The sequence below is a fragment of the Mya arenaria genome, chromosome 6 (genome assembly GCF_026914265.1).
Source record: "Mya arenaria isolate MELC-2E11 chromosome 6, ASM2691426v1".
In the NCBI taxonomy this organism is placed as follows: domain Eukaryota; kingdom Metazoa; phylum Mollusca; class Bivalvia; order Myida; family Myidae; genus Mya; species Mya arenaria.
The window spans coordinates 55,017,965-55,042,386 of NC_069127.1; the positions used below are offsets into that span (position 1 = coordinate 55,017,965).

At 38.6% G+C, this 24,422-nt stretch overlaps 1 protein-coding gene across 1 annotated transcript in view; it reads left to right on the forward strand.

Annotated features, from left to right (window-relative positions):
- The window catches only part of LOC128237908 (neurogenic locus notch homolog protein 1-like), a 41,659-nt gene extending 17,453 nt beyond the window's left edge, over positions 1-24,206 (forward strand). The window contains exons 14-33 of the mRNA XM_052953485.1: positions 299-412; positions 1,099-1,230; positions 3,990-4,166; positions 4,825-5,001; positions 6,368-6,541; positions 6,998-7,174; positions 7,964-8,140; positions 8,863-9,039; positions 13,180-13,356; positions 13,684-13,866; positions 14,809-14,976; positions 15,439-15,609; positions 16,700-16,846; positions 17,162-17,341; positions 18,288-18,461; positions 19,838-20,011; positions 20,743-20,852; positions 22,336-22,452; positions 22,752-22,982; positions 23,717-24,206. Of these exons, the coding sequence (XP_052809445.1) occupies positions 299-412; positions 1,099-1,230; positions 3,990-4,166; positions 4,825-5,001; positions 6,368-6,541; positions 6,998-7,174; positions 7,964-8,140; positions 8,863-9,039; positions 13,180-13,356; positions 13,684-13,866; positions 14,809-14,976; positions 15,439-15,609; positions 16,700-16,846; positions 17,162-17,341; positions 18,288-18,461; positions 19,838-20,011; positions 20,743-20,852; positions 22,336-22,452; positions 22,752-22,982; positions 23,717-23,797 (3,218 nt within the window). The 3' untranslated portion in view covers positions 23,798-24,206. The remainder of the gene's footprint in view (positions 1-298; positions 413-1,098; positions 1,231-3,989; positions 4,167-4,824; positions 5,002-6,367; positions 6,542-6,997; positions 7,175-7,963; positions 8,141-8,862; positions 9,040-13,179; positions 13,357-13,683; positions 13,867-14,808; positions 14,977-15,438; positions 15,610-16,699; positions 16,847-17,161; positions 17,342-18,287; positions 18,462-19,837; positions 20,012-20,742; positions 20,853-22,335; positions 22,453-22,751; positions 22,983-23,716) is intronic.
- Positions 24,207-24,422: the final 216 nt, after the last annotated feature.

The window sequence follows — 24,422 nt, forward strand, 5'->3', positions numbered from 1 at the left end:
TGTGCACCTCTCGCAGACTGAAATTTAATTGGTTTAAAATGTTTGCAGGGGGGAGGGGTACCCCCTTTTTTAACATTGTATAGTCCGAAATGGGGGTGAATTTTGAGCGAATTTTATTCTTTTTCTCTCCAAAACTGACATAAAAGGATAACTTGGATGATTAAAGGGTGATTGAGGGAGCTCCAGTCGCGCCCCTCCACTGCATCTGCTAGTGCTGATTAATGTTTGAATCAAATTGAAAACCCAGGTAAGTTGCTTCTTTTAGAAAGAACAATCTAGTGTATATCTCGCCTTTTAGATATAGACGAGTGTGCCTCCAGCCCGTGTGATAATGGGGGCACGTGCACTGATCTCGTGAACGGCTTCTCGTGCTCGTGTACGGACGGACACACGGGTATCACGTGCAGAACAGGTACTTTGTATTTGTATCTTTGTTTACTGCCTATTTTTTATAAAATGTATATTTATGAGTACTCTCTTAAAAGTAAGAGTTGAGTTCATTTGTTTCGAGTAATTGACAGACAAGGGATGGAATTGAAAAATGTCATTTATTCACATTAAATGACGTATATCGTTAGAGAACGAACGATTTACATGTCCGAAACAAAGTTGGAGGTAAATTAAACGCCATAAGAAACCCAAACCTCAATGTATATTTACCAGGGGTCTTTTAAACGAAATAACGCCATAAGAGGGAGACATTATGTGCTACCCGCTTTACGACTCAGGCCCCAATTTCTCGAAACTTCGTAAGCTTAAAAAGCTTAAGTAGCTTATTTCAATTAGCCAAAATACAAACTTAAATTGAGTTCTGAGAAAAACAAAATGGTTTATCGTGATTATCATAAAGATAATTCCTTTTTAAAACTCTATAAGAGATATAGAAAAGACAAAATGATTAGCTTAGCTTAATCCTGTTATAAGATATTTAAGAAGTTTCGAGAAATTTGGGCCTGTCTTTCATTTATATATGTATATATAAAGCGAATATGCTGCGTTACAAAGTCGCTTAAACTCCAAGCCACCATTTTTTTTTTAAATAACTCTCATATTGATATCATTTGAAAATTTAAACAGAATAAATTTGTTTTCCTTAAGGTCTACTCGGGGACGACTGTATTACAAGACCGGAAGTATGCGCAAACATTCCGAATTCCGAATGTGCATCTGGAGGTTGCGCATGTGTGCCCGGATATATGAAAACTGATACTACTGTCTGTTCGAAAAAAGGTAAACAGCTTGATTTGTTCTAAATAACTAAGCGTACTACCATCGCGAAAAGGAGGTTATACGAACCTTAACTAGTTAACCAGTTAGTAAGTAACTAAGTGGAAATCGCAAATAATACTAGATAACCAGTTACTGCTAAAAGCCAAAAATGCATAAATAGGTAACTTGTAACACGAATCTTAACTAGTTAACTAGTTAATATGTTCCTTATTGAGTGGAATTCGCAAACCATAACTAGTTAACCTGTTTTTGTTGTACAGCTAGAAACGGGTAACAGGTGGCAGTTCTAGGCACTTTCAAGCCAGTTTTCAGTCTGATATTTATCTTACCGAAAACAATTAGCGAAAATTAACTAGGCAGCTAGATAAATATCGCGAAATTTAAGTGGTTAACACAATACACTTTACGATCGTTAACATGTTATCTTACGGCAGTAATATGCCACCAAAGGAGGTGGGAAGGAAGATTGTAAGATATTATTAACACTGCATGCGCTCATTCTACATTTCAAGAAATAAACATGCGAATTCGAAATTTTTGGTTACAAATCCATCATTGACAATGAATTCTGTTTCGTTTTACGTGTGTTCAATGTTCACTAAAGAGATCTAATATATAAGAAACACAAATTTGCTCCAACTATTTATTATGTACTACGCTAAGCAATATAAACCAACAGACTAAACAAGAATACTCAGTGTGCATGAAGATACGGATATAAAGTATAGTCTGTTTCTAGAATCTGTAATAGATTCACAACAGTTTTAGATATTTAGGTCGTAGTCAAGGTACATCAACGTACGTTTTTTCACGATAACATTTTTATTATGTAACGGAGTAGTCAACAAGAGGCAGCCAACAGTATCATGGTTTACTTTACGGTAATAACGTCTGCATGTGTCAAGGCTGATAAATGTATAGCAATTAACTTCGAAGTTATACTGCGCTTGCGTCTTACAGCACAGGATATGGACCTCACGAAAATACATTTTTTTTAGCTTAGAAAATAAATACTAATTTAACTTTATTTAATTTTACAACGATTGTGAGACAAGCTATTGCAACTTATATTAATCGCTCTCGTTGGTACGATGTTGCGCGAGAGTGTGGTCTTGTGTTGACGGAAAATCTGAGTACCTGGAGGAAACCTACTCTTCCAACTTGGTGACCACAAACCAAACTCACATGCCCCCAGGCAGGGAATCGAACCCGGGTCGCCTAGGTGAGAAGCGAGTCCACTAACCACTGCGGTAACCGGACGACCCCGGACAAAAAATAAATATTGCATTGATAGTTCATAACTTAATTACGTTTAACCTTAATGTAAAACATACCATATACATGTACCTATTGACATCTGTTGTTGACAATTTAACTGTAGCTCAAAGAAATAAACTTTTGATATATAAATAGCCGTAAGTTCCTATTGACCTTCAGAAGCGTCCAATACTTCAGTGGTACCGCTCGTTTCGGGCACGGATGGTCGAGGGTTTAAACCCGGCCGCGTCAAACTGAAAGACGTTAAAATATGATACCAGTACCTCCGTTGCCTAGCAATCGGCATTAAAAGGGTTGTACTGGGGCTCGAGAAAATGGTGTTCTCAGTACTGGTTAAACCCATAAAAGTATATCGGTGCTTTACACTGTTAAAGAACTAAGACGTCTTTCGTAATGAGCTATGATAGCGTTCACAGATCTCTTGTATCTCGTGCACCAGTCAAATGTAACCACGCCCGGGGAATAGCGAGGACTTTGCTTTTCGGTCCAGCAAATTCCAGGTAAAATCCCCGCCCTGCTAGAACACACTGCTGGTAAAATCCCCGCCAAATGCACCGCACCCCAGGGACATCCTAGGCCTATCATAATGTCAAATGGGAGAGAATCGTGATTAGGCGTGATTAGGCGCCATCATTTTTAAATATCTGGCAATATCTCGTTAAACTCCGGGAAAAGCTTGGCTAAAAAGCGGAAAAATCCAGTTTAAAGAACGGATATTTCCCGGCACAAAGCCACGGCCCTTTCCCTGCAATTTTCGGCGAGAAAAGAAAACCACCGCATTCAATCGGGGCCACCTGAAAGTAAAAAGCACGGCCCATTTCCCCCGCTTTCCCCGGAACACCCACATACGTTGGGGACGTGGTTACAATTGACTGGTACATCGCTCTGTTTCGTCAAGTGTTCTACCATCTGGATTTGACTGGGAATCACAGTCACTTCTATCTCATGTCATTTAAATGCAATTTAATTCGTGACTGGAGCTAATTGGCACGGACCGTCCTTGATAAACTCAAGTAAACAAACACCTTTGTCCTAAATTTTCAGAAATAACACCGCGTAAACACTGGTCTCCAGTAGGGGTAGAGCACTTGTTTCTGAAATACCCCCCCCCCCCACACACACACACACACACTATTGTTATACATTACGCAGCGCCGTGATAGCGAAACGAGAGCGCAGACAATCGTCAACTAGAACTCCGTATGAACGATTTAGAACGCCATGGAGCTCCTCGGAAACGCCAAGGGCGCCAATAAAACAACGTAACATAGCCATCTTCATGAAAAATATATTTTTTCCTACGATCTCACGGCGCTTTGAGAAATTTAACAACGCCGTACAATTGCATTGGCAACGCGGCTAGGTGTGACAGGGGTCTAAGTGCGATACATGTTTAACAAATGATGCTTGAAGATAAATGACATTGTCTGTGATATGGTATTCGAGCCTACAAACACTGCCTTCTTGGCTTTTCCTTACAGATTGTGGGACACTCACTCCTATAGAAAACGGAGCCGTAAATTATGATGAAGGGACGTTTTACCAAGCGAGTGTTTATTTCTCTTGCGACACTGGATACGCCAGGTCAGGCGTTTTTTCTATGGAGTGTCTTGCGGACGGAAACTGGGGCGGAGTCCCACCAACATGCAACATTGTTTGTAAGATTGTGGATATAATAATGTGATCATATTATAAGTTACGGGGTTAGTAGGTGAGCCGATATGGCATATACGGGGCAAGAAAGCCATATCGGGTGCGCCGCGTCTATTCCATATCGGATCACCTACTAACCGCGTAACGTTATATTTCATGTCGACAACCTGTTAACATGTTTAAATGATTCATTTATTCATCGGAACATTCATCGGAATCGGACAATTAACGCCATTTTGGTACGATATCATTCTGGTGACCAAAAAAAATAAAATAATTAAAATTAAAAGCTTAATCATAAGATTTTAATTTATGTCATCAAACTGATTTCGAATACAACCTCTTTGGCTAACACATTGTCAACGCAAACTCTGGCGAAGGGAGTATTTATCCAACGTGTGGCAGTATGTGGACCGTTAGGCAACCGTGAAAGTTGAACCTCATAAGCCTACTACTAATGCTTGCCTATCATTGATTGATTTCATTGACTGAATTTATAGGTCGTATTCTAATTATATATTTTTTAAGTAAACGTTGTTGAAAATCAGTGATATGTTGGTGATTTATTTAGCATCATTTTTGTATTGAAATATACCTAAGGTGTGAAAAGCACTAAATTGCACTGTGTAAAATAATTTGCTTGAAATATTCACTCTATTTCAGCCTGTCCTACGATCGATGCACCTTTGAACGGTACGGTAGTGTTTTTACCGAATTTTGAGTACCAGGGCAGTGCCGAGTTCGCGTGCGATGTGGGGTTCTCCATAAATGGCGCCACCGCTCGCACGTGCATGTCTACCGGCACGTGGAGTTCATCTAGTCCCATCTGCGTCATCAATGGTAAACGTCATAACAGTCATGCCATTTGTGATGACCGCATACAGTGATACCGTATGAACTTAAAGTACACGGTTAAAACTAGGGATGCAAACGAATGGCAAAAGTGATATTCGAATATTCGGTAATTCTTTCGATCGAATATTCGAATACCAAAATGATCCTTTAAGAATTGTAGTAAACAATATTCACTAACGTAATAGCCAGGGCCCTGTTACCCTTCTTTGTCGTATTCGGTACACGCGACGGACACTTATTGTTCCACAAATTAGCCTCTGAATTTCCCCATTTTCAGAATATATCCCAAGAAAATCGATATATTTTAAACAAAAAAGCGAACTATATCAGTTCCTCTGCGTTCACTTTTGTAAACAATGCAAAATAAGATCGGGGAAATTCGTTTTTTCCCGGTAAAATGACGATATGCGCCAACGTGGTACTTGCAGCCTCGTTCTGGGATTGATGTTTACGAAATGTATTTATAGAAAACGACACTAACCATGACCAAACGTCGATTTTGACTGATGTATTGTACAACAATACAGGACTTGTATCCTTAAACGTTAAACCATACAATTACTTTTCAATGCAAGAGCGTTGTATGGAAACATGGAAAACAGTTTAAAACTTAAAACACATACGACTACTTCTTATTAGCCGATTGTTCATAGATGTGTTAAAGTTAACGACGTTGTTTATGTCATCCTTGATAAATGTGCATTCTTAAAGCTGCACTCTCACAGATTGAGCGTTTTGACAGCTTTCTTATTTTTTGGCTTGGAGCAAGCAAATTTTTGCGAAAATCCATGGAAACCAGTTATTTAAGACTGCTGACAAAAATTAGAACACAGATTTTTATATTTAAGTTCAACAGTTGATGTTTTATCCATTTTTCTTAAACCGTTTGAAACGGGTTAAGCCGTGAAACATTAATTTTCGACCGGAAATGTGAAAATCTGCGTTCTGATCTTTTGTCAGCAATCTTATATCATTGGTTGCAGATATTTACGCAAAAATTTGCTCTTTCCAAGACAAAAAATAAAAAGTGGTAAAAATGGTATATCTGTGAGAGTGCAGCTTTAACTGCTCTGATGGTTTTATGTATACCTTTGTGATCTGCAGTTTTCCTAAAATGATGTAAGTTTACTGTTTCAACTATACATGTTTCAATTAAATTTATCAGCACATCATCACGTATTTCACGTGTGAATGTTCACAACGATGACGTTATAACGTTGTTAACTTTAACAAAGTTCTGAACAACCCGTCCATTGTCTCATTCATTCTATTAAGTACAATGTAATGTGAAAAAAGAAAGACATATCAGACAAAAGCTCGGATACCATTATGTGTAAAGTCATGTTTTCAGACTGTGGTCCTTTGACGGCCCCTGCGAACGGTGCTGTTACACAGAGCGGCACAGTTTACACGAGTATCGGCCAGTACGAGTGCGACAGCGGATACGAACTGCAGGGTGCCACATCTGTCACTTGTACAGCGGCCGCCACCTGGAGCGCTTCACGGCCTACATGTGCTATTAAGGGTAAGTTGTTCAGAGAGTTCACACTTAGGCAAGAAATAATATAGTCCAATGAGAATGAAGTGTAATTTGACATCCGCTTAAAACCCATCAATCCATTTTTTGGAAAAAAAGTGTTTAAAATTATGAAAAGAGAAAAAAACACTTAAAGTGGTCACGATAAAAATACAATCATCTGTGGTTGTACGATTAATGTACCTTAAGTGCAACTCTTCTGTACTAGCTTCACACTAGTGTGATAAGTGATAAATTGCGTCATAAATGCTACGTCGGAAGTATTTTTCTTCGAATGAAGACTTTAAACAAAGATAACTTTCCTATTTCTTCATCATTTAAAATGAAAAATAGCGCAGTCTATGCCGCTTACGGAGCCCCGCCGTCGTTTTATTACCGAAGTTTGATAAGGTGATTAGTTTCATCAAACATCTCATTATGTAATATTAACTAATCGTACTGCAGACTGTGGAGCTTTGATGGCACCAGAACACGGTATGATGGACGCCCCATCGGGAACCAACTACGGTGCGAGAACCCTCTTCTCGTGCAACACGGGCTACCAGGCGGTAAGGGCCACAACTCTGGATTGCCTCGATACCGGGGTTTGGAGTGACGTGGAACCTACCTGCGAAATTAAAGGTTCCTTTGATTGTTAGCATATCTAGACATATGACTGGTTAGCACAATATTAAGTTAAACCAGACGTCAATTATGCACCAGTCAATTGTAACCACTGCCCCCCAGGTCCGGGGGTATACCGGGGATAGCCGGGGAAATGGGCCGTGTTTTTACTCGCAGTGCCGGGTTATTGCGGTGGTTTTGTCTTCCTAACGTACCTAACGTCCCTTGGGTGCGGGGGATTTGGCGGGGATTTTACCATCAGTTCATCCCCGCAGGTAAGGGATTTTAGCCAGGGTTGGCTGGACCCGCTATTCCTCGGACCTGGGGGGCCTTGGTTACAATTGACTGGTACATTATGTCGTATGGAAGACAAATACCTTGCTTTTGTCCGGCACAATTGTACCACAATTATTAATATAATCCGAAACGGATGTATAAATATCGCAACCATTGGTTTTCATGAAAATACCGTATTTACACGGTATTTCTACCTAATGAAACGATAGTTGGTCACTGTAAATATTTTAAAACCAACCAGTCATTTAAAATTTGTGCATTTTAAACTTTTAAATACAAGGTTACAATCGTGATATCAGTAATTAATATATTTCTTAAAAGCCATATTTAGTAAGGAGTTGATTTTTATTACAGAAAACGTATGTTTGTTATACATTTTTATGTTTTGATTTTGAATACGAGTGTTACTTTTGTTTTCGTCAGCCTCATTTTTTCGTGTTTGAATTGTTACCGTTTTCAGGTATTGCGTAACACAAATGACATATATTATTCACCAAACTTTAATTTAAGATTGCGGTGACCCTGGCGTACCAGACAACGGTTCAATTGGCATCAGCGGCGGAACAACGTATGATTCGGTGGCCATCTACACGTGCAACGCTGGTTTCGACATAAATGGCGTCAACCAACGCACGTGCAGAGCAGATCAGACATGGTCGAACCTGGAGCCGACATGTGATAGAATCAGTAAGTTTCTTATTTTCGATTTAATCTTAAAATATGCACTCTTACTCTCAAACAAGATGGACCTCAATAAAGAATGTTTTAATTTACCGAAAAGGATGACTTAATATCAAACACAAAGGTTCTTATTTACCGTATTTAATTTGAAGTAAAGGTGCAGAAAATTCGGTATTTCCACCTTTTGTGACAATAGTTGATCTAAGGTTGATGTAAATATTTTAGGACCCACCAGTCATTTTAGTTACAATCTTGAAATCAAGAATTAATATTTTCATAATTAATATATTTAGTTAGAAGTTAAGGGTTTCTCACTCAAAATTATGTGCGTTAAACATATGCATGTTTTGATTTTAAATAAGAGTGTCACTTGAAATTCATTAAAACAATGAATGCAAACTGCTCATCGCATTTGTACTCGAATTAATCTTTTTATATAAAGGTTAATGTTACGGCTTTAAGTTTACTAAAAATGATATTCACGCTCCCGGAATGGATTTTTTTACACATGAGTGTGTTTACTAAGCGAATACCATATAATTGTTAAGACACTACAAGATGAAATAGTTCCAGATAAGTTAAGCTATTATGCGAATAGGACCGCAAAACTTTGTGCGCCGACTATAAATAATTATATGCATTTCAGACGACATTCTAATGTGTACGATTCATATGCTACCCCTGCAAATATCAGTTGTTTGGGCTCTAAATTTGTTCTTTACGACCAGGCTGCGGTACTCTCATTTCCCCAACATTCGGCACAGTAGATCTCACAGCAGGCATACTATTCGAGGCGGTGGCACAGTTCTCGTGCAACGAAGGGTACACGTTGAATGGCGTTACATCACGCACGTGCCAAGCGGACACGTCATGGAGTGGAGCCTCTCCGACCTGCACGATAAAAGGTTTGTATATACGACATTTTTAAGCCAAAATATACTTTAATATTAGGTCGATTGATTTTACCGTATCATAGCGAAATTGGTTTTGAATGTTAGAAGTGTAGATGCTAGGAAGCAGGTCAAGTATGAGGTTATGTATTATATGTGGATTATATATTTTTTTTACAATGACACAGGTCGAAAGTGTTGTTAAGTTTGATTTATATACAACTTATATACAGTAAAGTTGAATTGTGATTATTTTCCTTAAGATTGATAAAGTCATAATCAACGGTTATATAAAGAAAAGTATTATACTAGAACAAATTTTCCCAAAGATCGGACTCGAGCCACCGGTGTCCAGGTCATCCTGTCAGTGTTGTCTTTAACCGCTACCCAACAGTGACTGATGTATATTCGTTTGATTTTATTAATCTGTATACAACTTTGTTTCTATTATATAAAGAATATTAACTTAATTCATATACGTTAAAACTAACGGAAGAGCCTGTCGACAGCGGTCAAGATAACGCCATTGGACAGTATAAGCAATACTGAATTCTTCTTAAAAACAAGACGAATTTTGATGCAAGACATCAAATGCTGCTGAATAGGTTTAGGTGTAAATATATTTTGATCATAATTTGAATGAGAGTAAACATACGTTTAAACATTATAATAAGTGAAATGGAAATAAGCAGGGGAGACATGAATTGACAGTACAGCACTTAAAACTAAGAAGGCGCCATGTCCTGCTAAAAACCACTAGAAAGTACAATGATATACTTAGAGCTACTTAGAACCTTTAAAAACTAACAAGAGGTACTAAAACACTATGAAATGTAATTCGGAACTGAGGTTAATTCTAACATTGTTCAGTTCCATGTATTCGCATTATTTTAAAAATTGGCAGGTGGGGTAAATGGTGACAGCAGACTGCAAATCAGTGTTCCGTGTTAGTGATGTGCGTAAACTGTTCAGGGGACATACAGTCCGCATTCCTTTAGAATGCAACTGTTGGTATACCCCCGGACCTGGGGACCGTGGTTACAATTGACTGGTGCATTATATAACCGATGTGCAACATTAAGTTTTACATTTGCTTTCATCCATGGCCATATTTTCGCACCTTGAATTGTAATGGGCATACAGGCTACAGGAAGGCATTGTTATTATGATAATACATTTATTTATAGAACTTTTATTTAGTTTATTATGATATAAATAGTCCAAAGAATACAAAACCGGAAGGCATACAAATATTACTTGATCGCGAAAATAGAACAAAAGCCTCAAATCTGTACATTTAATGCTCCAGAAAAAAGCTCCCAAAATATGATTTTATAACATGAAGGTTTTCTATGCACCACTGAAAACATTTATACAAGTAATATTTCCACGGAAAGGGATGTAAAAATCTGCCATTTAAACCCCGAAATTATGTGTTATGGCATAATCATCCAAGCTTACAAATCTTGGACGAGTTTCAACGGGAACTAGCGGTGCTGGTTTTCGAGCCTGGCCCTCAGACTGAGAGCCACCACTCGTACATGTGGTCGTGCTTGGTACGAGATCTGTATTCTCTTCTGTCGTTCTATTGACTCCCTGAGTCACCATCGTACATGCGCAAGTGGTCGTGCATGTTACGGGAACTATCCATCTACTATCCTTAATGATCTCTACTTCTCTTCTACGCACATTATCTTCCATAATTCTCCTTTATCTCTCCTTTTTCTATCTTTCTTCTCCCCTCTCATCTGTCACCCTTTTACCCTTGCCTCTCAGTTCCTCCGTTATTCTCTTCTACCATCCCCTCTTCTTTCCTGTTATTCTTTCTTCGCCCCTATTCTCCCTTTCTCTTCCACCCTCCCTTCTTCTATCCTGTCCATTCTCTTTTTCTTATATCCTTTCTTCTATCCTCCCCTCTTACCTCCTATGTCCTTTATTATTTTATCATCCTTTCTTCTCATAGCCTATCCTCCCTTCTTATTATCTTCTTTAACCCCCTCTTCCTTTCATTCTTCTCTGTTCCTCTTCTCCTCTACCATGCATTCGTCTCCTTTCATATCCTCTATTATTTTCCTACCTCTATCTTCTTTCATTTTTCATCCTTCCTATATCCTTCTTTCCTCGCCCAATCAATTGTTCGATCTTCCCTTCTCTTCTTCTATCATTCATCTTCCCTCCTTTATCTTTCAATATTCTCTTTTATTCCTTCTCATCATTTTCTATCATCCCTATTCCTTCATATATCATTCCGTCTCCTTTTTCCTACACTCTTCCCCTCATCCGACCATCCAGTCATCTCCTCTTCTATCCTCCCTTTATATCTTCATCTTTTACGTCCTTTGTCCTCTTTTCTCCTATATCCCACCTCTCCTCTTTCATTATCCATTCTTCCCTCCTATATCCTTCCTTCGATCATCCTTCTTCTCTTCTTCTATTCGCCTCTTCTTCCCTTTCCCTCTTTTATCATCGCTCCCCCTTCTCCCCCGCTGCTATCATCGAACTTACCCCCAATACCTCGCCCTGTTCAACACCCACTGTTTCCAATCTTCTTCAACCCCCGTTATAGACTGATTGCACGATGAAACTTAAAAAAAAACATAATACAAAATTTGTCGGATTTAGTCGGCTTACAATTATAAACGTTTTCCACAGACCCTCGTCCATCAGAATTGTACATGTGTATCCTTATAGCCTTCAGGTGGCGTCTAGTAAGTGTTTGCAAACTGTATTGTATGAAAAACGAGAAACAAGCAGTGATAGGGTGAAAGAATACACTGAACAAATATGTGTACTGATATGGATGCTACCAAGCGTTATGCGATATGCGTCTCTTTAAATTCTGAAACTGGAAGTGAACAGAAGTCAGTCTTGCGTGATATGCAGTTAATTAAATGGTTTTATTGGACGTATACATGCAAATCTGAGAAATATAATTTGGAATGAGATATAAGATGGTATCGCTTATAATGCATGTGGGTACTTTGTTAATAAATACATTTTGCAACTTTTCTTTGACTAAACTGTAGAAGTAGGAATAGGATTAATTATTTTTTGGCTTTAATTTGTCAAATTGTTCTAAATTAATTACAAGCTTTATGGTGGCATGTGAATAGGAAAAAATGTTGGATTCCATTTTCTTCTTCTTTGCAGTTGTTACTTTTAGTCTACTGCTGACAAGACACCCAAGCCATTAAGCGAGGTTTAGGTTATGAAGTTTGAAGTATTACTTACGTTGCTTGTTGGTCAAGTCATGGAGGTTTGACAGATTGAAAAGCTTCAATAACACTTATTTAAATAGTTAAATGCTGGGGTATTAGCTTTCCAGTGACACCATTAGATCGGCACCAGAGTAAAAGTGTTGCTGTTGGCTGTTGTTTTTGCGTATCACAGAAAGGCGTTGCTTGATACTTTTTTTGTTGCGGCAAAATAAAACTGTAAACATCATCTAAACCTGCAATCTTGTGTGGCAAGTGAATTATGCAATTGAAACAGGATTTTTTGCGTGATATGTTACTTTGAGCGAATGCCTTAATAACTATGTGATCTAAGCGTTTGGCTTGGTAGTTGCTGTGTGTTAAGTGGTAGCTAGATAAATAATAATCGGTTTTACAACTTTTAGCTTCATCAGCTTTTGGATTGCATTCGAAGCTTTTATTTGAGGTTACGATTTGATGAAATGTCTCAAAAAATGTATAAGCTGCAAATGGGTGTACCAAGTATGCTGAACAGTTCAAGTTGAAGCTAGCTTCCATGGCAAAGCTTGTGTAAACAGGTGCAAGTGTAATCAGCTAAAAGGTATCCACATTTTATGAAGATCGCTGTTCGGAAAGAATTGCGCTTTTGTCTCAATATGTTGCAGAGTGGAAGTTTCATTTTATGTACAAAGGGTTGTATTATTAAAGCCAATTAATATCATGAACACATTTGACAGGGTCAACTAACAACCCACATAGAAAACTGCATTTTCAGATTCAAAATGAATCAAACGCACATTGTCCTATCCTGACAGCTGTTCAATGATTATAGAATCGTCAATATCAAGCAGTAAAGCAAATATAAATTTGAGCAAATACATTTTTTTCGAATATAAATCCGTAATCGGCGTCGAAATGAATGTAATTATTGAAACATAAAGTCAAAATATTTTGTTTAAAGATTGCGGCGCATTGACGGGACCAGATAATGGACAAGTTCTCACCGTGGATGGAACCACGGCCGGCACAACCGCGCAGCACTCGTGCGATATCGGGTACACACTTGTCGGTCTCGCCAATCGCAAGTGCAGTATTGACGGTGCGTGGACGGGATCACCACCGACATGTACAATCCTGGGTAAAGTTGATAGTTTGCCTAGATTTGTATGTTAATCTATGGTTACTCTCCTCGTAGGAATATTTGTGAACCTGTATTGTGCTTGTATGGTTAGAGTATTTAAGGGGTTCCTGAGTGAATTAAGATTATTCTGAATTACAAAGAAAATCAAGAGAAGGCAATGACGTCCTTCTTTATGTAATCGAAATGACAAAAAATGCTGAAAACTATCGTCTTAAAAAACTTTTGAAATAACAATACTGTTTGCTATTTCGTAAACAGCAACAGAATGAATGTGGATTAAAGTATTAAAAATAATACAAGATAGTGTGTTTTAACCCCCTACAGACTGTGGTCCCGTAGCTAGCATAAAAAACGGCGCTGCGACTTACAACCCGGGGTCCCTGTATGGATCAACTGTATTTTACACGTGTGACACTACTTCCGGATACAGTATTGATGGCGTCTCCAGCCGCGTGTGTCTCGCTTCCGGTTTCTGGAGCGGCTCGCAGCCAACATGCAAACTGCTAGGTAATAATGTGATGGATGATTTTTGTAATTGTTGCAGATGTAATTGATTGGTGGTGTCCTTCTAAGGTTATTTTCTAGTCGGAAATTAAACGATTTGTTGACAGAGTTTGAAAATTTGCAAATTGTGCATTGTTTTATGTTACAATTATTGTGTTATTTATTTGTCCCAATGGAATGAGAAACTAATAAAACAATTATTAGCCATTCAGTTTATAGTCTTTTAAAACATATTTCATCTTGGGTAGTATGAGACGGTTTGCGTCTATAAACAAATGTATGTGAATACGACCCAAGGGGTAGTAAAGCATAAACATCGTATAACTGAAGTTAATCTTATCGTCATATATCATTGTCATAATTTACGCTATTGGTCAGTTATTAATAGCAAGTAATCCGATTAGCTACATCGTTCTTAGATCCAATTAAGACCAACATTGAATACCAATCCAGGACACTAAAATGGATATAAACCAACTTAAGTGAGAAGTGATTGCTTTTTTGACATACTGTGGCCACGGGGGATTGACAAGACACGTGACCACAAAATTAATGCAAACGCCAGTAGTATTTTTGCCCGATTGATTGTCAATCCTGATAAGCCTCCTTTCGATATTTTTGTTTTACGCGAAAGTTCGTTAAAGAGAGAATCCATTGTTTACTCTTTCGATCGGTGAATCGGTAAGCATTCAAGTTTGCAGAATTTCCGAGAACTATTCGAAAGAAATATTGTCCAGGGATGCAAATGCATCTAGCTAGTATTAAAAAGGCAAAGCTTTAGATAAAAGGCAACCATTTTCATAATGGCTATCCTAAGGTCATTTTAAATCAATACACACCGTTACCCAGTTGGGTCCTTTGACTCGTCTGCGCTGATTTGGACATTTTTTTTAAGTATGTCAATTATTTTAGGCACATACGTTATATATTTACTTTCCCAAACAGACTGTGGCACTCCCAAAAACCTAACAAACGGGTTCTCGGTGTACAGCGGGACCAAGGTGGGAGCTACGGCCACATACGCCTGCAGTACCGGATATGGCCTTGTCGGAACCGCCTCCGTCTCCTGTCTCACATCCGGTTACTGGGACACGCTTCCGCTTTGCAGCCTAGGTAATAAACTAATACTGACAAGATACACGTCCGTTTTGTAAAGCATGTTACGGGACTGATTCTATAATCCAACATTTCGAAAAAAAAGATTAACAAGATTTTATTATCGTTGAAGGAAGTTCTAACCCTAAATAATTATACTGCAATCGACGTTTATACATTCAAATCGCGTAAAAATAAATGGGTAACTGTTTGTTACGGTGTAAGATGGTTATATATTCCAACGAGTGAACACCAACAGTTTTTTTTTTTCACGAATGTCGCAGCAACGAGGTATATTTTCATGGTGTTTTCAAGATGAAATATATTGCGATATTACAATGTACCAGACCCCTTTATTATCATATGCCTTAAAGTGGTATTAAAAGACATTTAATTTCTTTTCGTTTAGAACAACATTTTCTGTTTTGAAATATTAGCCCGTTCAATAACTGTATTAGTGTAAACAACCTTCTATATAAGACTGCGGTAGTCCTCCGTCTGTCTCCAACAGCGCGGTGACCATAGGGTCGGGAATGCTTGTGGGCGGTCAGGCCACCTACACGTGTGATGACGGATTCAGTATGTCCGGTGCTGCAACTGTCACGTGTCAAGCAGCAGGGACATGGTCTAAGGCGCCACTTTGTTATAAAGGTGAGCTGATAGCGTTATGCACCAGTCATTTGTAACCACGCCCCCACAGGCCCGGGGAATAGCCGGGACTTTGACTTTCTGTCCAGCCAACCCCGGGTAAAATTCCCGTCCTGCAGGGACGAACTGATGGTTAAATCCCGACCAAATGCCCCCGCACCCAAGATACTCTATATAAGGCCTAATCTCGGCTTAATTTGGCGCTATGACAAAACCACCGCGGTCTCCCGGCCCTGCGGGGCCACCTAAAAAGTAAAAACACGGCCCTTTTCCACGGCTATCCGCGGTATACCCCCGGACCTGGTGTGGCCGTGGTTACAATTGACTGGTGCATTAATAAAGCGAGTGTAGAACCAGGGACGCTGGTCAATGGCCTGGTGACCTACACTTATAAAGGTGGATTAAGTATGTCCGGTTCAGCCACAGACAGCCGACAAGTTGAGTGATAAGTAGTGATTCCGAAATGGTGTAATTTGCTCCATGACCTTGGTACTAATACGGGGCGTTTAAAATATGTCATCATGGCGGCACATATAATAATTAAAACGTGTTGGTTATGTTTTCAGTCATTAATGGACAAATGTGATGTTTAAGGTGGGAAAAGTACTGACATTATATCTGCCATCAAAGTTCATTTTCAAGTTTTTCCAAATCGTAATGAAAACACGAATTAAATAATTCATTACATTTCATTGCTTGCTTTATATTATGGGTCTATTTAGCGAAATTATTAATCAGAAAACAGACGGTGGCCTCATCAAACGTCTCCTTATCTTAAAGCTCTTTTTACGAGGTATATCCCGAAGCTTGCCGGCTATGGCGGAGGTTTTACGATTGCCTCAGTGTGACAAGTTCGGGCAGATGAGACACTGGTGTCCCCACGTGTCTGTGCGCTGGTGTTCAAGTTTATTTTATACACAATTACCATCTTTTGTATAATTAGTGGTTATAGCTTCCGGCGAGGGGTACACATACACGTCACAGTGCGTTTCCAACGAGGCCACGTGTATAACTAACGCTGACGTATCCAAATAGCCGTGCGTCTGTTTTTTGTAACTTATCAAACATTGTATTTTCTTTTTACGACCTCCAGTGACTATAGCGTTTGGCGATGCATGTACATCGACGCCTCAATGCGTGACCAGCGGGGCAACGTGCAGGACGGACGCTGGAATATCAAAGTGTCTGTGTGCACTTGCCGGGGAAACGTATGCCGCCCAGATGGACGCCTGCCTTAAAAGTAAACACTGTCATATTTTTTATGCATTTCTAGTTTAAACATGCCGATCACAGTTTCATTGTTTTTAGACACACATATATATATATATATATTTCTTTGGGCATTTATTCATCAACTCGTATCTTCCCGAGCTGTACTGTTACAACTCGATCTTATATATACGTATTCAGTCTTCATGTAATAGGAAAAAATAATACATTAAACATTTCCTATGATAATTCGTGCCGAAGTAGCACTTGCATGCATGACTTTTTATCGAAACATTCGAGTGAAAAAAGAAGTTTAATATATAACCATTTTTATATTTGTTCGAAGTTTGCCCGACCCTACCGGAAGGGAACCTGCTTTACGGTTCAGTGGTTTCCCCTGACACACTGTCTGCCGGTCAGATCGCCGTGTACTCGTGCGATGCCGGGTATGCGCTATCCAGGCCCGCCATACGCACGTGCCTTACTTCCGGTATATGGAGTGGAGCTGAACCGGAATGCACGTTTGGTGAGTATTGATGACGTCGTAAGTAAATTTAATTATTTATTCATACTTTTGAAACTCCTGATTAAAAAAATATCTAGTATCCTGACATGGACGAAATTCCTTGGTTATTAATTGTTATTTTGTTATACAATCTCTTCCAGCGTCACAATTTCAATGAAGAAATCTATTGTAACGTTTAAAAATGATTTTAAAATAGTTTGAAACCATCGACTGTAACGTTTTTACTACCCGAAATTTTCTGAGTGAAAGGTCGAGGTTTTGTGAAACAACTGTTTGCAAATAAACTGAAAATGGAATCTTTGGAGTCGTGGTTGAAGTTACCACGCCGTGTTGAGGTCTGAGATGTGAATGTTGAGGACTTTTACTTATTGAAATAGTACACCAAAATATTTCAGATTGTATATTAAGCGCATCCTGAAAGTTCAAATATAGCGGCTTGACACGGATATTTAAACACCCATTACTTCACATTGAAATAATGGATTGGGGTGTGGTTACGGTGCCGTTGTTCAATGATGAATTACCTCAAACAGTCATGTTTTTTTTTTGGTAAAACAATTAATCTGGGTAATCTGTCAGCGTCGTTGGCCTGCGAAACACTTTTAACATTCGCCTTTACTCCTATTTTTCCATAATATACAAATTTGACTTTGCAAATCTGTTGCCACTGACTGAAATGTTGAGTTATTCTCCTACAGTCGAACCCCGTTGGCTCGAACTTTCAGGGACCGACGAAAATACCTCGAGCCTCGAAAATATCGACCCCAGCGTGTGTTTTTTACCTTCAGAAAATAAAATTGGAAATTTACATCTAGTTCGAGCCAACGAGGAAATCGAACAAAGCGAGTTGGGGCCAACATCGATCGACCGTATGTGACTTAGAAACAAAATAACTCTTGTTTGGGCCAAATAACATTCAGGACAAACTATTTTCTTCTTCTTTCAGGATGTCCAATGCCAGATAGCCCGGAAAACGGCTATGCCAACGTGTCAGATGGCATGGTGGCGGGAAACAAAGTTATTTACTCGTGCAAAGCGGGGTATAAACTCGTTGGCGCCCGTGAGCGTATATGTCAGGACGACTCTACTTGGACCGGCCTCACGCCTTCCTGTGCTAGGGGTAGGTTTTAAATAGTTCTGCTACGCGGCATTTTTGGTATTTTTAAAGGCGCAGAATATAGGTTTATGTAACAAAAAAACATTAATTAATAATTTTAATGCATGTTCATATGTAACGCATTTGAATATAATGACAAACACCACACATGCATAAAATTAAGGTACTGATAAAAAATGTACTAACCTTAAATGATGTTTTTTGTTTATTAATAGCTACGTGGCCACAAATATCCCAGTTATATCGCCAAAAATATCGCTAGTAATTTTTATCTTTACCGAAACCATATGCTTTTTTGTTTTGTTCATAAAAGTCATAAGTTAAAACATGAAAATGCATTATCATAAAACAAAAACATGTTAATGCGTCAACCTATATTGTGTGCTTTTATAGCTGCACTCTCACAGATTTATCTTTTGACATTTTTTTTAGTTTTGTCTTGGAATGAGCCATTTTTTTGCTTTTTTGCTGTGTGGAGGCCAGTGATATAAGACTGCTTTTACGTTCCAAAATTGATGTTTTATGGTTAAAATGGTTACTAACTCTTTAAGAAAAATGAAATTTTCGGCACTTAACCAAACAATTAAGATCTTTTAAATTGCGGATTATTTATCATGACTGAATTTAAGGCATCGATGCCATAATCAGCTGATTCTGCGACAAATCATTTAAAAAGTGTCAAAACTGACAATCTGTGAGAGTGCAGCTTTACGGAGTACCCAGAACTTAATAGAGTGATGGTACGTGGCACGCATAAACTCACAATTTGGAATAAAACGGTACGCAGGCAATTGGAATACGTAGTTAAGTATTATTTGTAGCGCATCGTTCAGCTCGAAAAGGACGAGGTATCAGACATGCTATTGAGAGAAGATCACACCCTCAAAAAGTACCCGCACGACAATCTTTTGTTTTATGTTGCCTTAACGTCATTGTCTCCAATGTGTCCAAATTATAAAAACGAATTATGCAACTGCATTTTGATGCACTGGACAGACCAATCCAAGATGCATTCATTACGTGTCCGGTTTGATGCCGAGCCTTGGCACAAGAGACTTTGGTTTTTGTTCACCAAGCCAAACAAATGTATTCCGGGTTCTCCTGTTTTCTTTACAACACAAGACCACACTCTCGCGTAGAATCGTGCTAATTTCCCGAAAAATCTTAAGCGTGACACGTTTTTCAAGTAACCCAATTTACAAAAACGAATACAGTCCAAACTCTCTATGTCGTCCTCTAATGTCTGAATTTTCCGGATGTGCCCCCCCCCCCCCCGGTTTTATTCCTTCTTCTTTTAGACATGCGTGATGGTTTTTGTGTATTTAAAAACAAGCTCGAGTTCCAGGACTGAATTTAAAAATTCGTAATTTATTCTTCAGAATGCCAGGAACTTCCGGCGCTCGAGCACGGGTTCATCGACATGTCGGCCGGCATGTGGGAAGGTGCACAGGCCGTGTATGTTTGTGAAGAAGAATACGGACTGGTTGGGAAGTCAACTCGCACTTGCGAGTTTACGGGGCAGTGGGGAGGCAGGGAGCCGCGCTGCATGTTTGGTATACATTCCATCTTCGTAAAAACATTTATAACTTTGATAATTCGTCGATTGTGTAGAACTTTGTTAAAGTTAACAACGTGATTGACGAAACCGTTGTTAACTTTTAAACATGAACTATTTAATGATTGATTTTGCTAATATATTTAGATTAAACAAGTACAGCTGAATCGGTTGTTTCAAATTCAAATTCAGAACACTGCATAGTTATATCGACTACACTTCCAGAGCAGTAAATGTTTGAAAGTTAACAACCATGAGATTTCATGTCATTCTTGTTATAAGACCATACCAAATCGTTTCTATGTTTAGCTTCCGCGGATGGAAAGGTTTTTGGCTTCTCGATCGAAAAAAACACAACACGTTTTATATGATCATCGATCTTGCCGAAATTTCCTATTCTATGATTCAGACTAAAGAACACAAGTGCAAACAACATGTTTCATACTTTGTACTAATATTATGGCATTTGGTATCAGAAAATGTTCGTTCTGTGTGATATCAATGATCAACATACCTAAATCAAGTTTTATTTGAGCTCAATTTGTAGTGGACATCTTTAAACAATTGAAAATGGTCTAAAATGGACTAAGGATGCTATGTTTTCAATTTTCTACGTTAGGATCGTTTGTTTTTTCATAATAAAACAAATATGGTATTGCTTAATGCCTAGTCGCGGTAACCAATTGTCAAACGAGCTACTATATCTTATTGGCTTTTTTTCTCTTCCAGCGATTTACCCGAAAGTAATCCTGGCGCTAGGCAGTCTATTCATCTTCCTCGTCCTCGTGGACGTCTTCATCGTTATCTTCTACTTCTTCAACAAACACAGACAGGCACAGGTAGGGTTTACAAAAGTATAGGTTCCACAGTTCATCTGGTATTCTGCCTCGTCCTCGCTGACGTCTATATCGTTATATTCTTCTTCTTTGACAAGCACAGACACGCGTGCATAATGGTTACATTAGTAGCGGTTCCGGTTTCGTAATACTTACCTTCTTCGTCCTCCTGGACGTCTACATCTTTATATTATGCATCTTTAAATTACACTCTCACTGATTGACAGTGTTTGAGAACTTTTCTATTCGTCGCTGGGAATGAGCCAACTTTTAAGCCAATGTCTGGACGCATTGATATAAGACTGCTCACAGAAGATCAGATTGCAGTTGTTCATATTTCTGTGCGAAAATTTATGTTTTTTGCTAAAAACGTTACTGGCAGTTTTCCAGACAATTTAGATCTGTTCTATTGCGAGTAATCTTGTATGACTTGATTCAAGGCATTTAATATGCAAAACCAGCTATTTATTAGACAAACATTAAAAGAAATGACAACATTGTCAATTTGTGAGCGTGCAGCATTAACAAACATACAGGCTTAAGTAAGAGTTTGAATAGTTACAATAGCAGAGAGTCCAGTTAAAGTCTGTTACCTCGTCATCCTGGACGTCTGCATCGTTGCCTTCTAATTCTTTAAAAACCACAGACATGTTAATGTAGGTGTTCCAATAGTAGATGTTCCAGTTAAAGTCTGTTTATCTTCCTTGCCTTCGTGGACGACTACATCAATACCTTTTACTTCTTCACAAAGTACAGCCAGGCTAAGGTAGGGCTTACAGTAAATAATACAGGGACATAAGTGTTGCGCAGATTGTTCATCGTTGCATCGTCGTTAAGTATGTCTTCATGTACACCTTCTTCCTTTACATCTATCGTAGGCATTCTAAGGTACGGCTTGAAAGTCATTTCATCCAAGGCATTTTATTTTAGTACAGCACCAATGTTAAAATAACCTGTAATAGTCCAAGAATCAAAAACTTCGAATTTTAATGTTTCAAGTAATCAGGGAAGCTCTTGGCCATGATATTCAATAATAATATCGGGCAGAGCCTGGATATATTACTGTATAAGGATAAAGACTGTGTTAATTACTTAGCTTATAATTAGCAAAATTTATTTTTCAGTCAAAACTGTCTACGTCGAAGTCGTCGGGACTTCGGGAAATATTTCGAGCTGACGAAAATTCGATATAACCGACATATAAAACATGTCTAACTCAACCCAACATATTCGAAAAAAGTTCGACATAACCAGAACATCGAGATATCAGAGTTCGACATAGCGAGTTTCGACTGAAATCGGTTTATAATATAAACTTAATATTCTTATTTGCATATTTGATTGACAATACAGGCGGTGGACTTTGATGAGACTTGAGAAGCAGTAGAAGTAGAGACAGGAGCCGTAGCCCTACAACTATGACTCATTTTCAAACATCTCCCCCTTGACATATTTAATCCCCCATCTTCGCTTGTTTCCTTGTCAGGAAGCCGAGTTTGACCGAATTGAGAAGCACAAGGAGGATACAGAAGTAGAGGACGATTCTGATGATGACACCTTCAATATGCCTGCGCCTGGCCGCCATGTCGGCCCTTATAATGCGGTATGTGGGATATATCACAAGCAGAGTTAATGCGCATGTTCCCATTTTGAGGGTCTTGCTAAACATGTTGTATCTAGCACAACCTCGATGAAAATAGTGCAAAGAAATAAGGTGTTATGTCATTTATTGCTAAGACATATTTAATGTCAGTAAACGCATTTATATGAAGTGAAATTAATTTTTTAATTATTTTGTAATTTATTCATAAACCATGCGCCTTGTTTTGGTGCCCATTTTTTGTGCTCTGGTGCCGGCGATGTAACATAGTACACATCCTATAACCTACAAACTCGTTTCAGGGATTCGACAACCGGCCCCGCATGTACTCCCCCTCACCGTCCGAGGCTTCCTCCACCCATCCGCCACCTAAGAAGAGCGTCCGCTCCAAGGTGATCCGTGGCCGCGCTGGATCCGCCATTAAAAGCATTTTCTCAAAGGGCCGGACGAATGAACAGGATATGGACGATGATGAAAAAGCGCCGTATGGCGCTACGGTGTTTCCTAGGGCACCTGACGCCACCTTTTCAAACGTACGTCAAAAGTGTTAAATATTTGCGAACTAATCGACCTACGATAAAGTGCTGTTTAAAAGCTGTACTGATAAAGATTGCCCGTTTTAACAACTTAATTATTTTTTTCTTGGAATGAGCCATTTTTTTTGCAAATTTCTGAAACAAGTGACAAATATCAGATCGCAGATTTTCATATACGTTCAAAATTTGATGTTTTATGGCTAAAATCGTTACTACCGCTTTAAGAAAAACGTGTTTTGGCAATTTTAAGAACAATTGAGATCCGTTCTATTGTGAGTTTTCTTTTTTCACATGAATAGAAGACACTGATGACAAAATCAGCCGATTATCGGACAAAAAAATAAAAGTCAAAGCTGTCAATCTCTGAGAGTGCAGTTTTAAGTTTTTATGTTAATTTCTCTGTTTTTCATTAACAACTGTGCTGTCTGTTTCATTATGTTAATAACCGTTAATTTGCATGGTTTTTCTTGCAGGATACCTTATGTAAAAAGGTATGTTTTAATTATCAGAAATGTCATACAGTCGAACCCCGTTAGCTTGAAATCCCACGGACCTTTGAAAATACCTCGAGCCTCGAGGAAATGTGGAAATCTGACTTTCAGTATGAAGAAATCGGTCCTTCACATCCAGTTTGGGCCATTTAGGAAATCGAGCCAAGCGAGTTGGGGCCAACGGTGTTTGACTGTATAACATAAAACAGTGTTGTTCAATATATGAATTTTACTTTCCAGGGGAATCGCAGCAACCTCGAAGCCAATAGCGAGGTACATAACGAATTCTTGGACTCGTCATTTGAGGAGAATAGCAACTGACACACTCATTTCAATCTTTGACTAAACAAGTTTCGTTCATACTCTTGCATGAGGCCCTGAAGTACAGGTTACGAATCACAGATGAACTCCCCGAAAGCTCTTTTTTCATCCTGATGGTTGATTGAATTTACATATTTAAAAAGCTTTTGATTCATTGTACTATGTATATAGTGATACGTCTTTTTAGATATAAAAGGAATTTCGAAAATACCAAGTAAAAGCTTTTTAGATTTTTTCTTCGCTTAAAGACATCCCAATGAATCTAAGACAAATCCGTAGTTAAATGTCTTGTATTGTTTTGAAAATATTGCAAATGGTCACTAATTCAAATATATTTAGTTTTAGACGTATACATTGACGTTTGCACTAATAAGTTCTACTATTGTTTTGGAATAAACTTAGCAAAATATGCTTGTCAATCGATTAAAGAAAGTACGTTCATATTAAAATTTAGCATTGATGACGGTGTCATGATATACCGCCAAATCTAAAACAGGCACACCCACCATTTTAAATTGGTATTAAGTTGCGTTTTAAGACACCGCGATGCGTTGTTTCCATCGAAAACCACCTCGGATGCCTGCTCATCAGAAGTTTGTAAAATTGATAATTATAATATTATTTA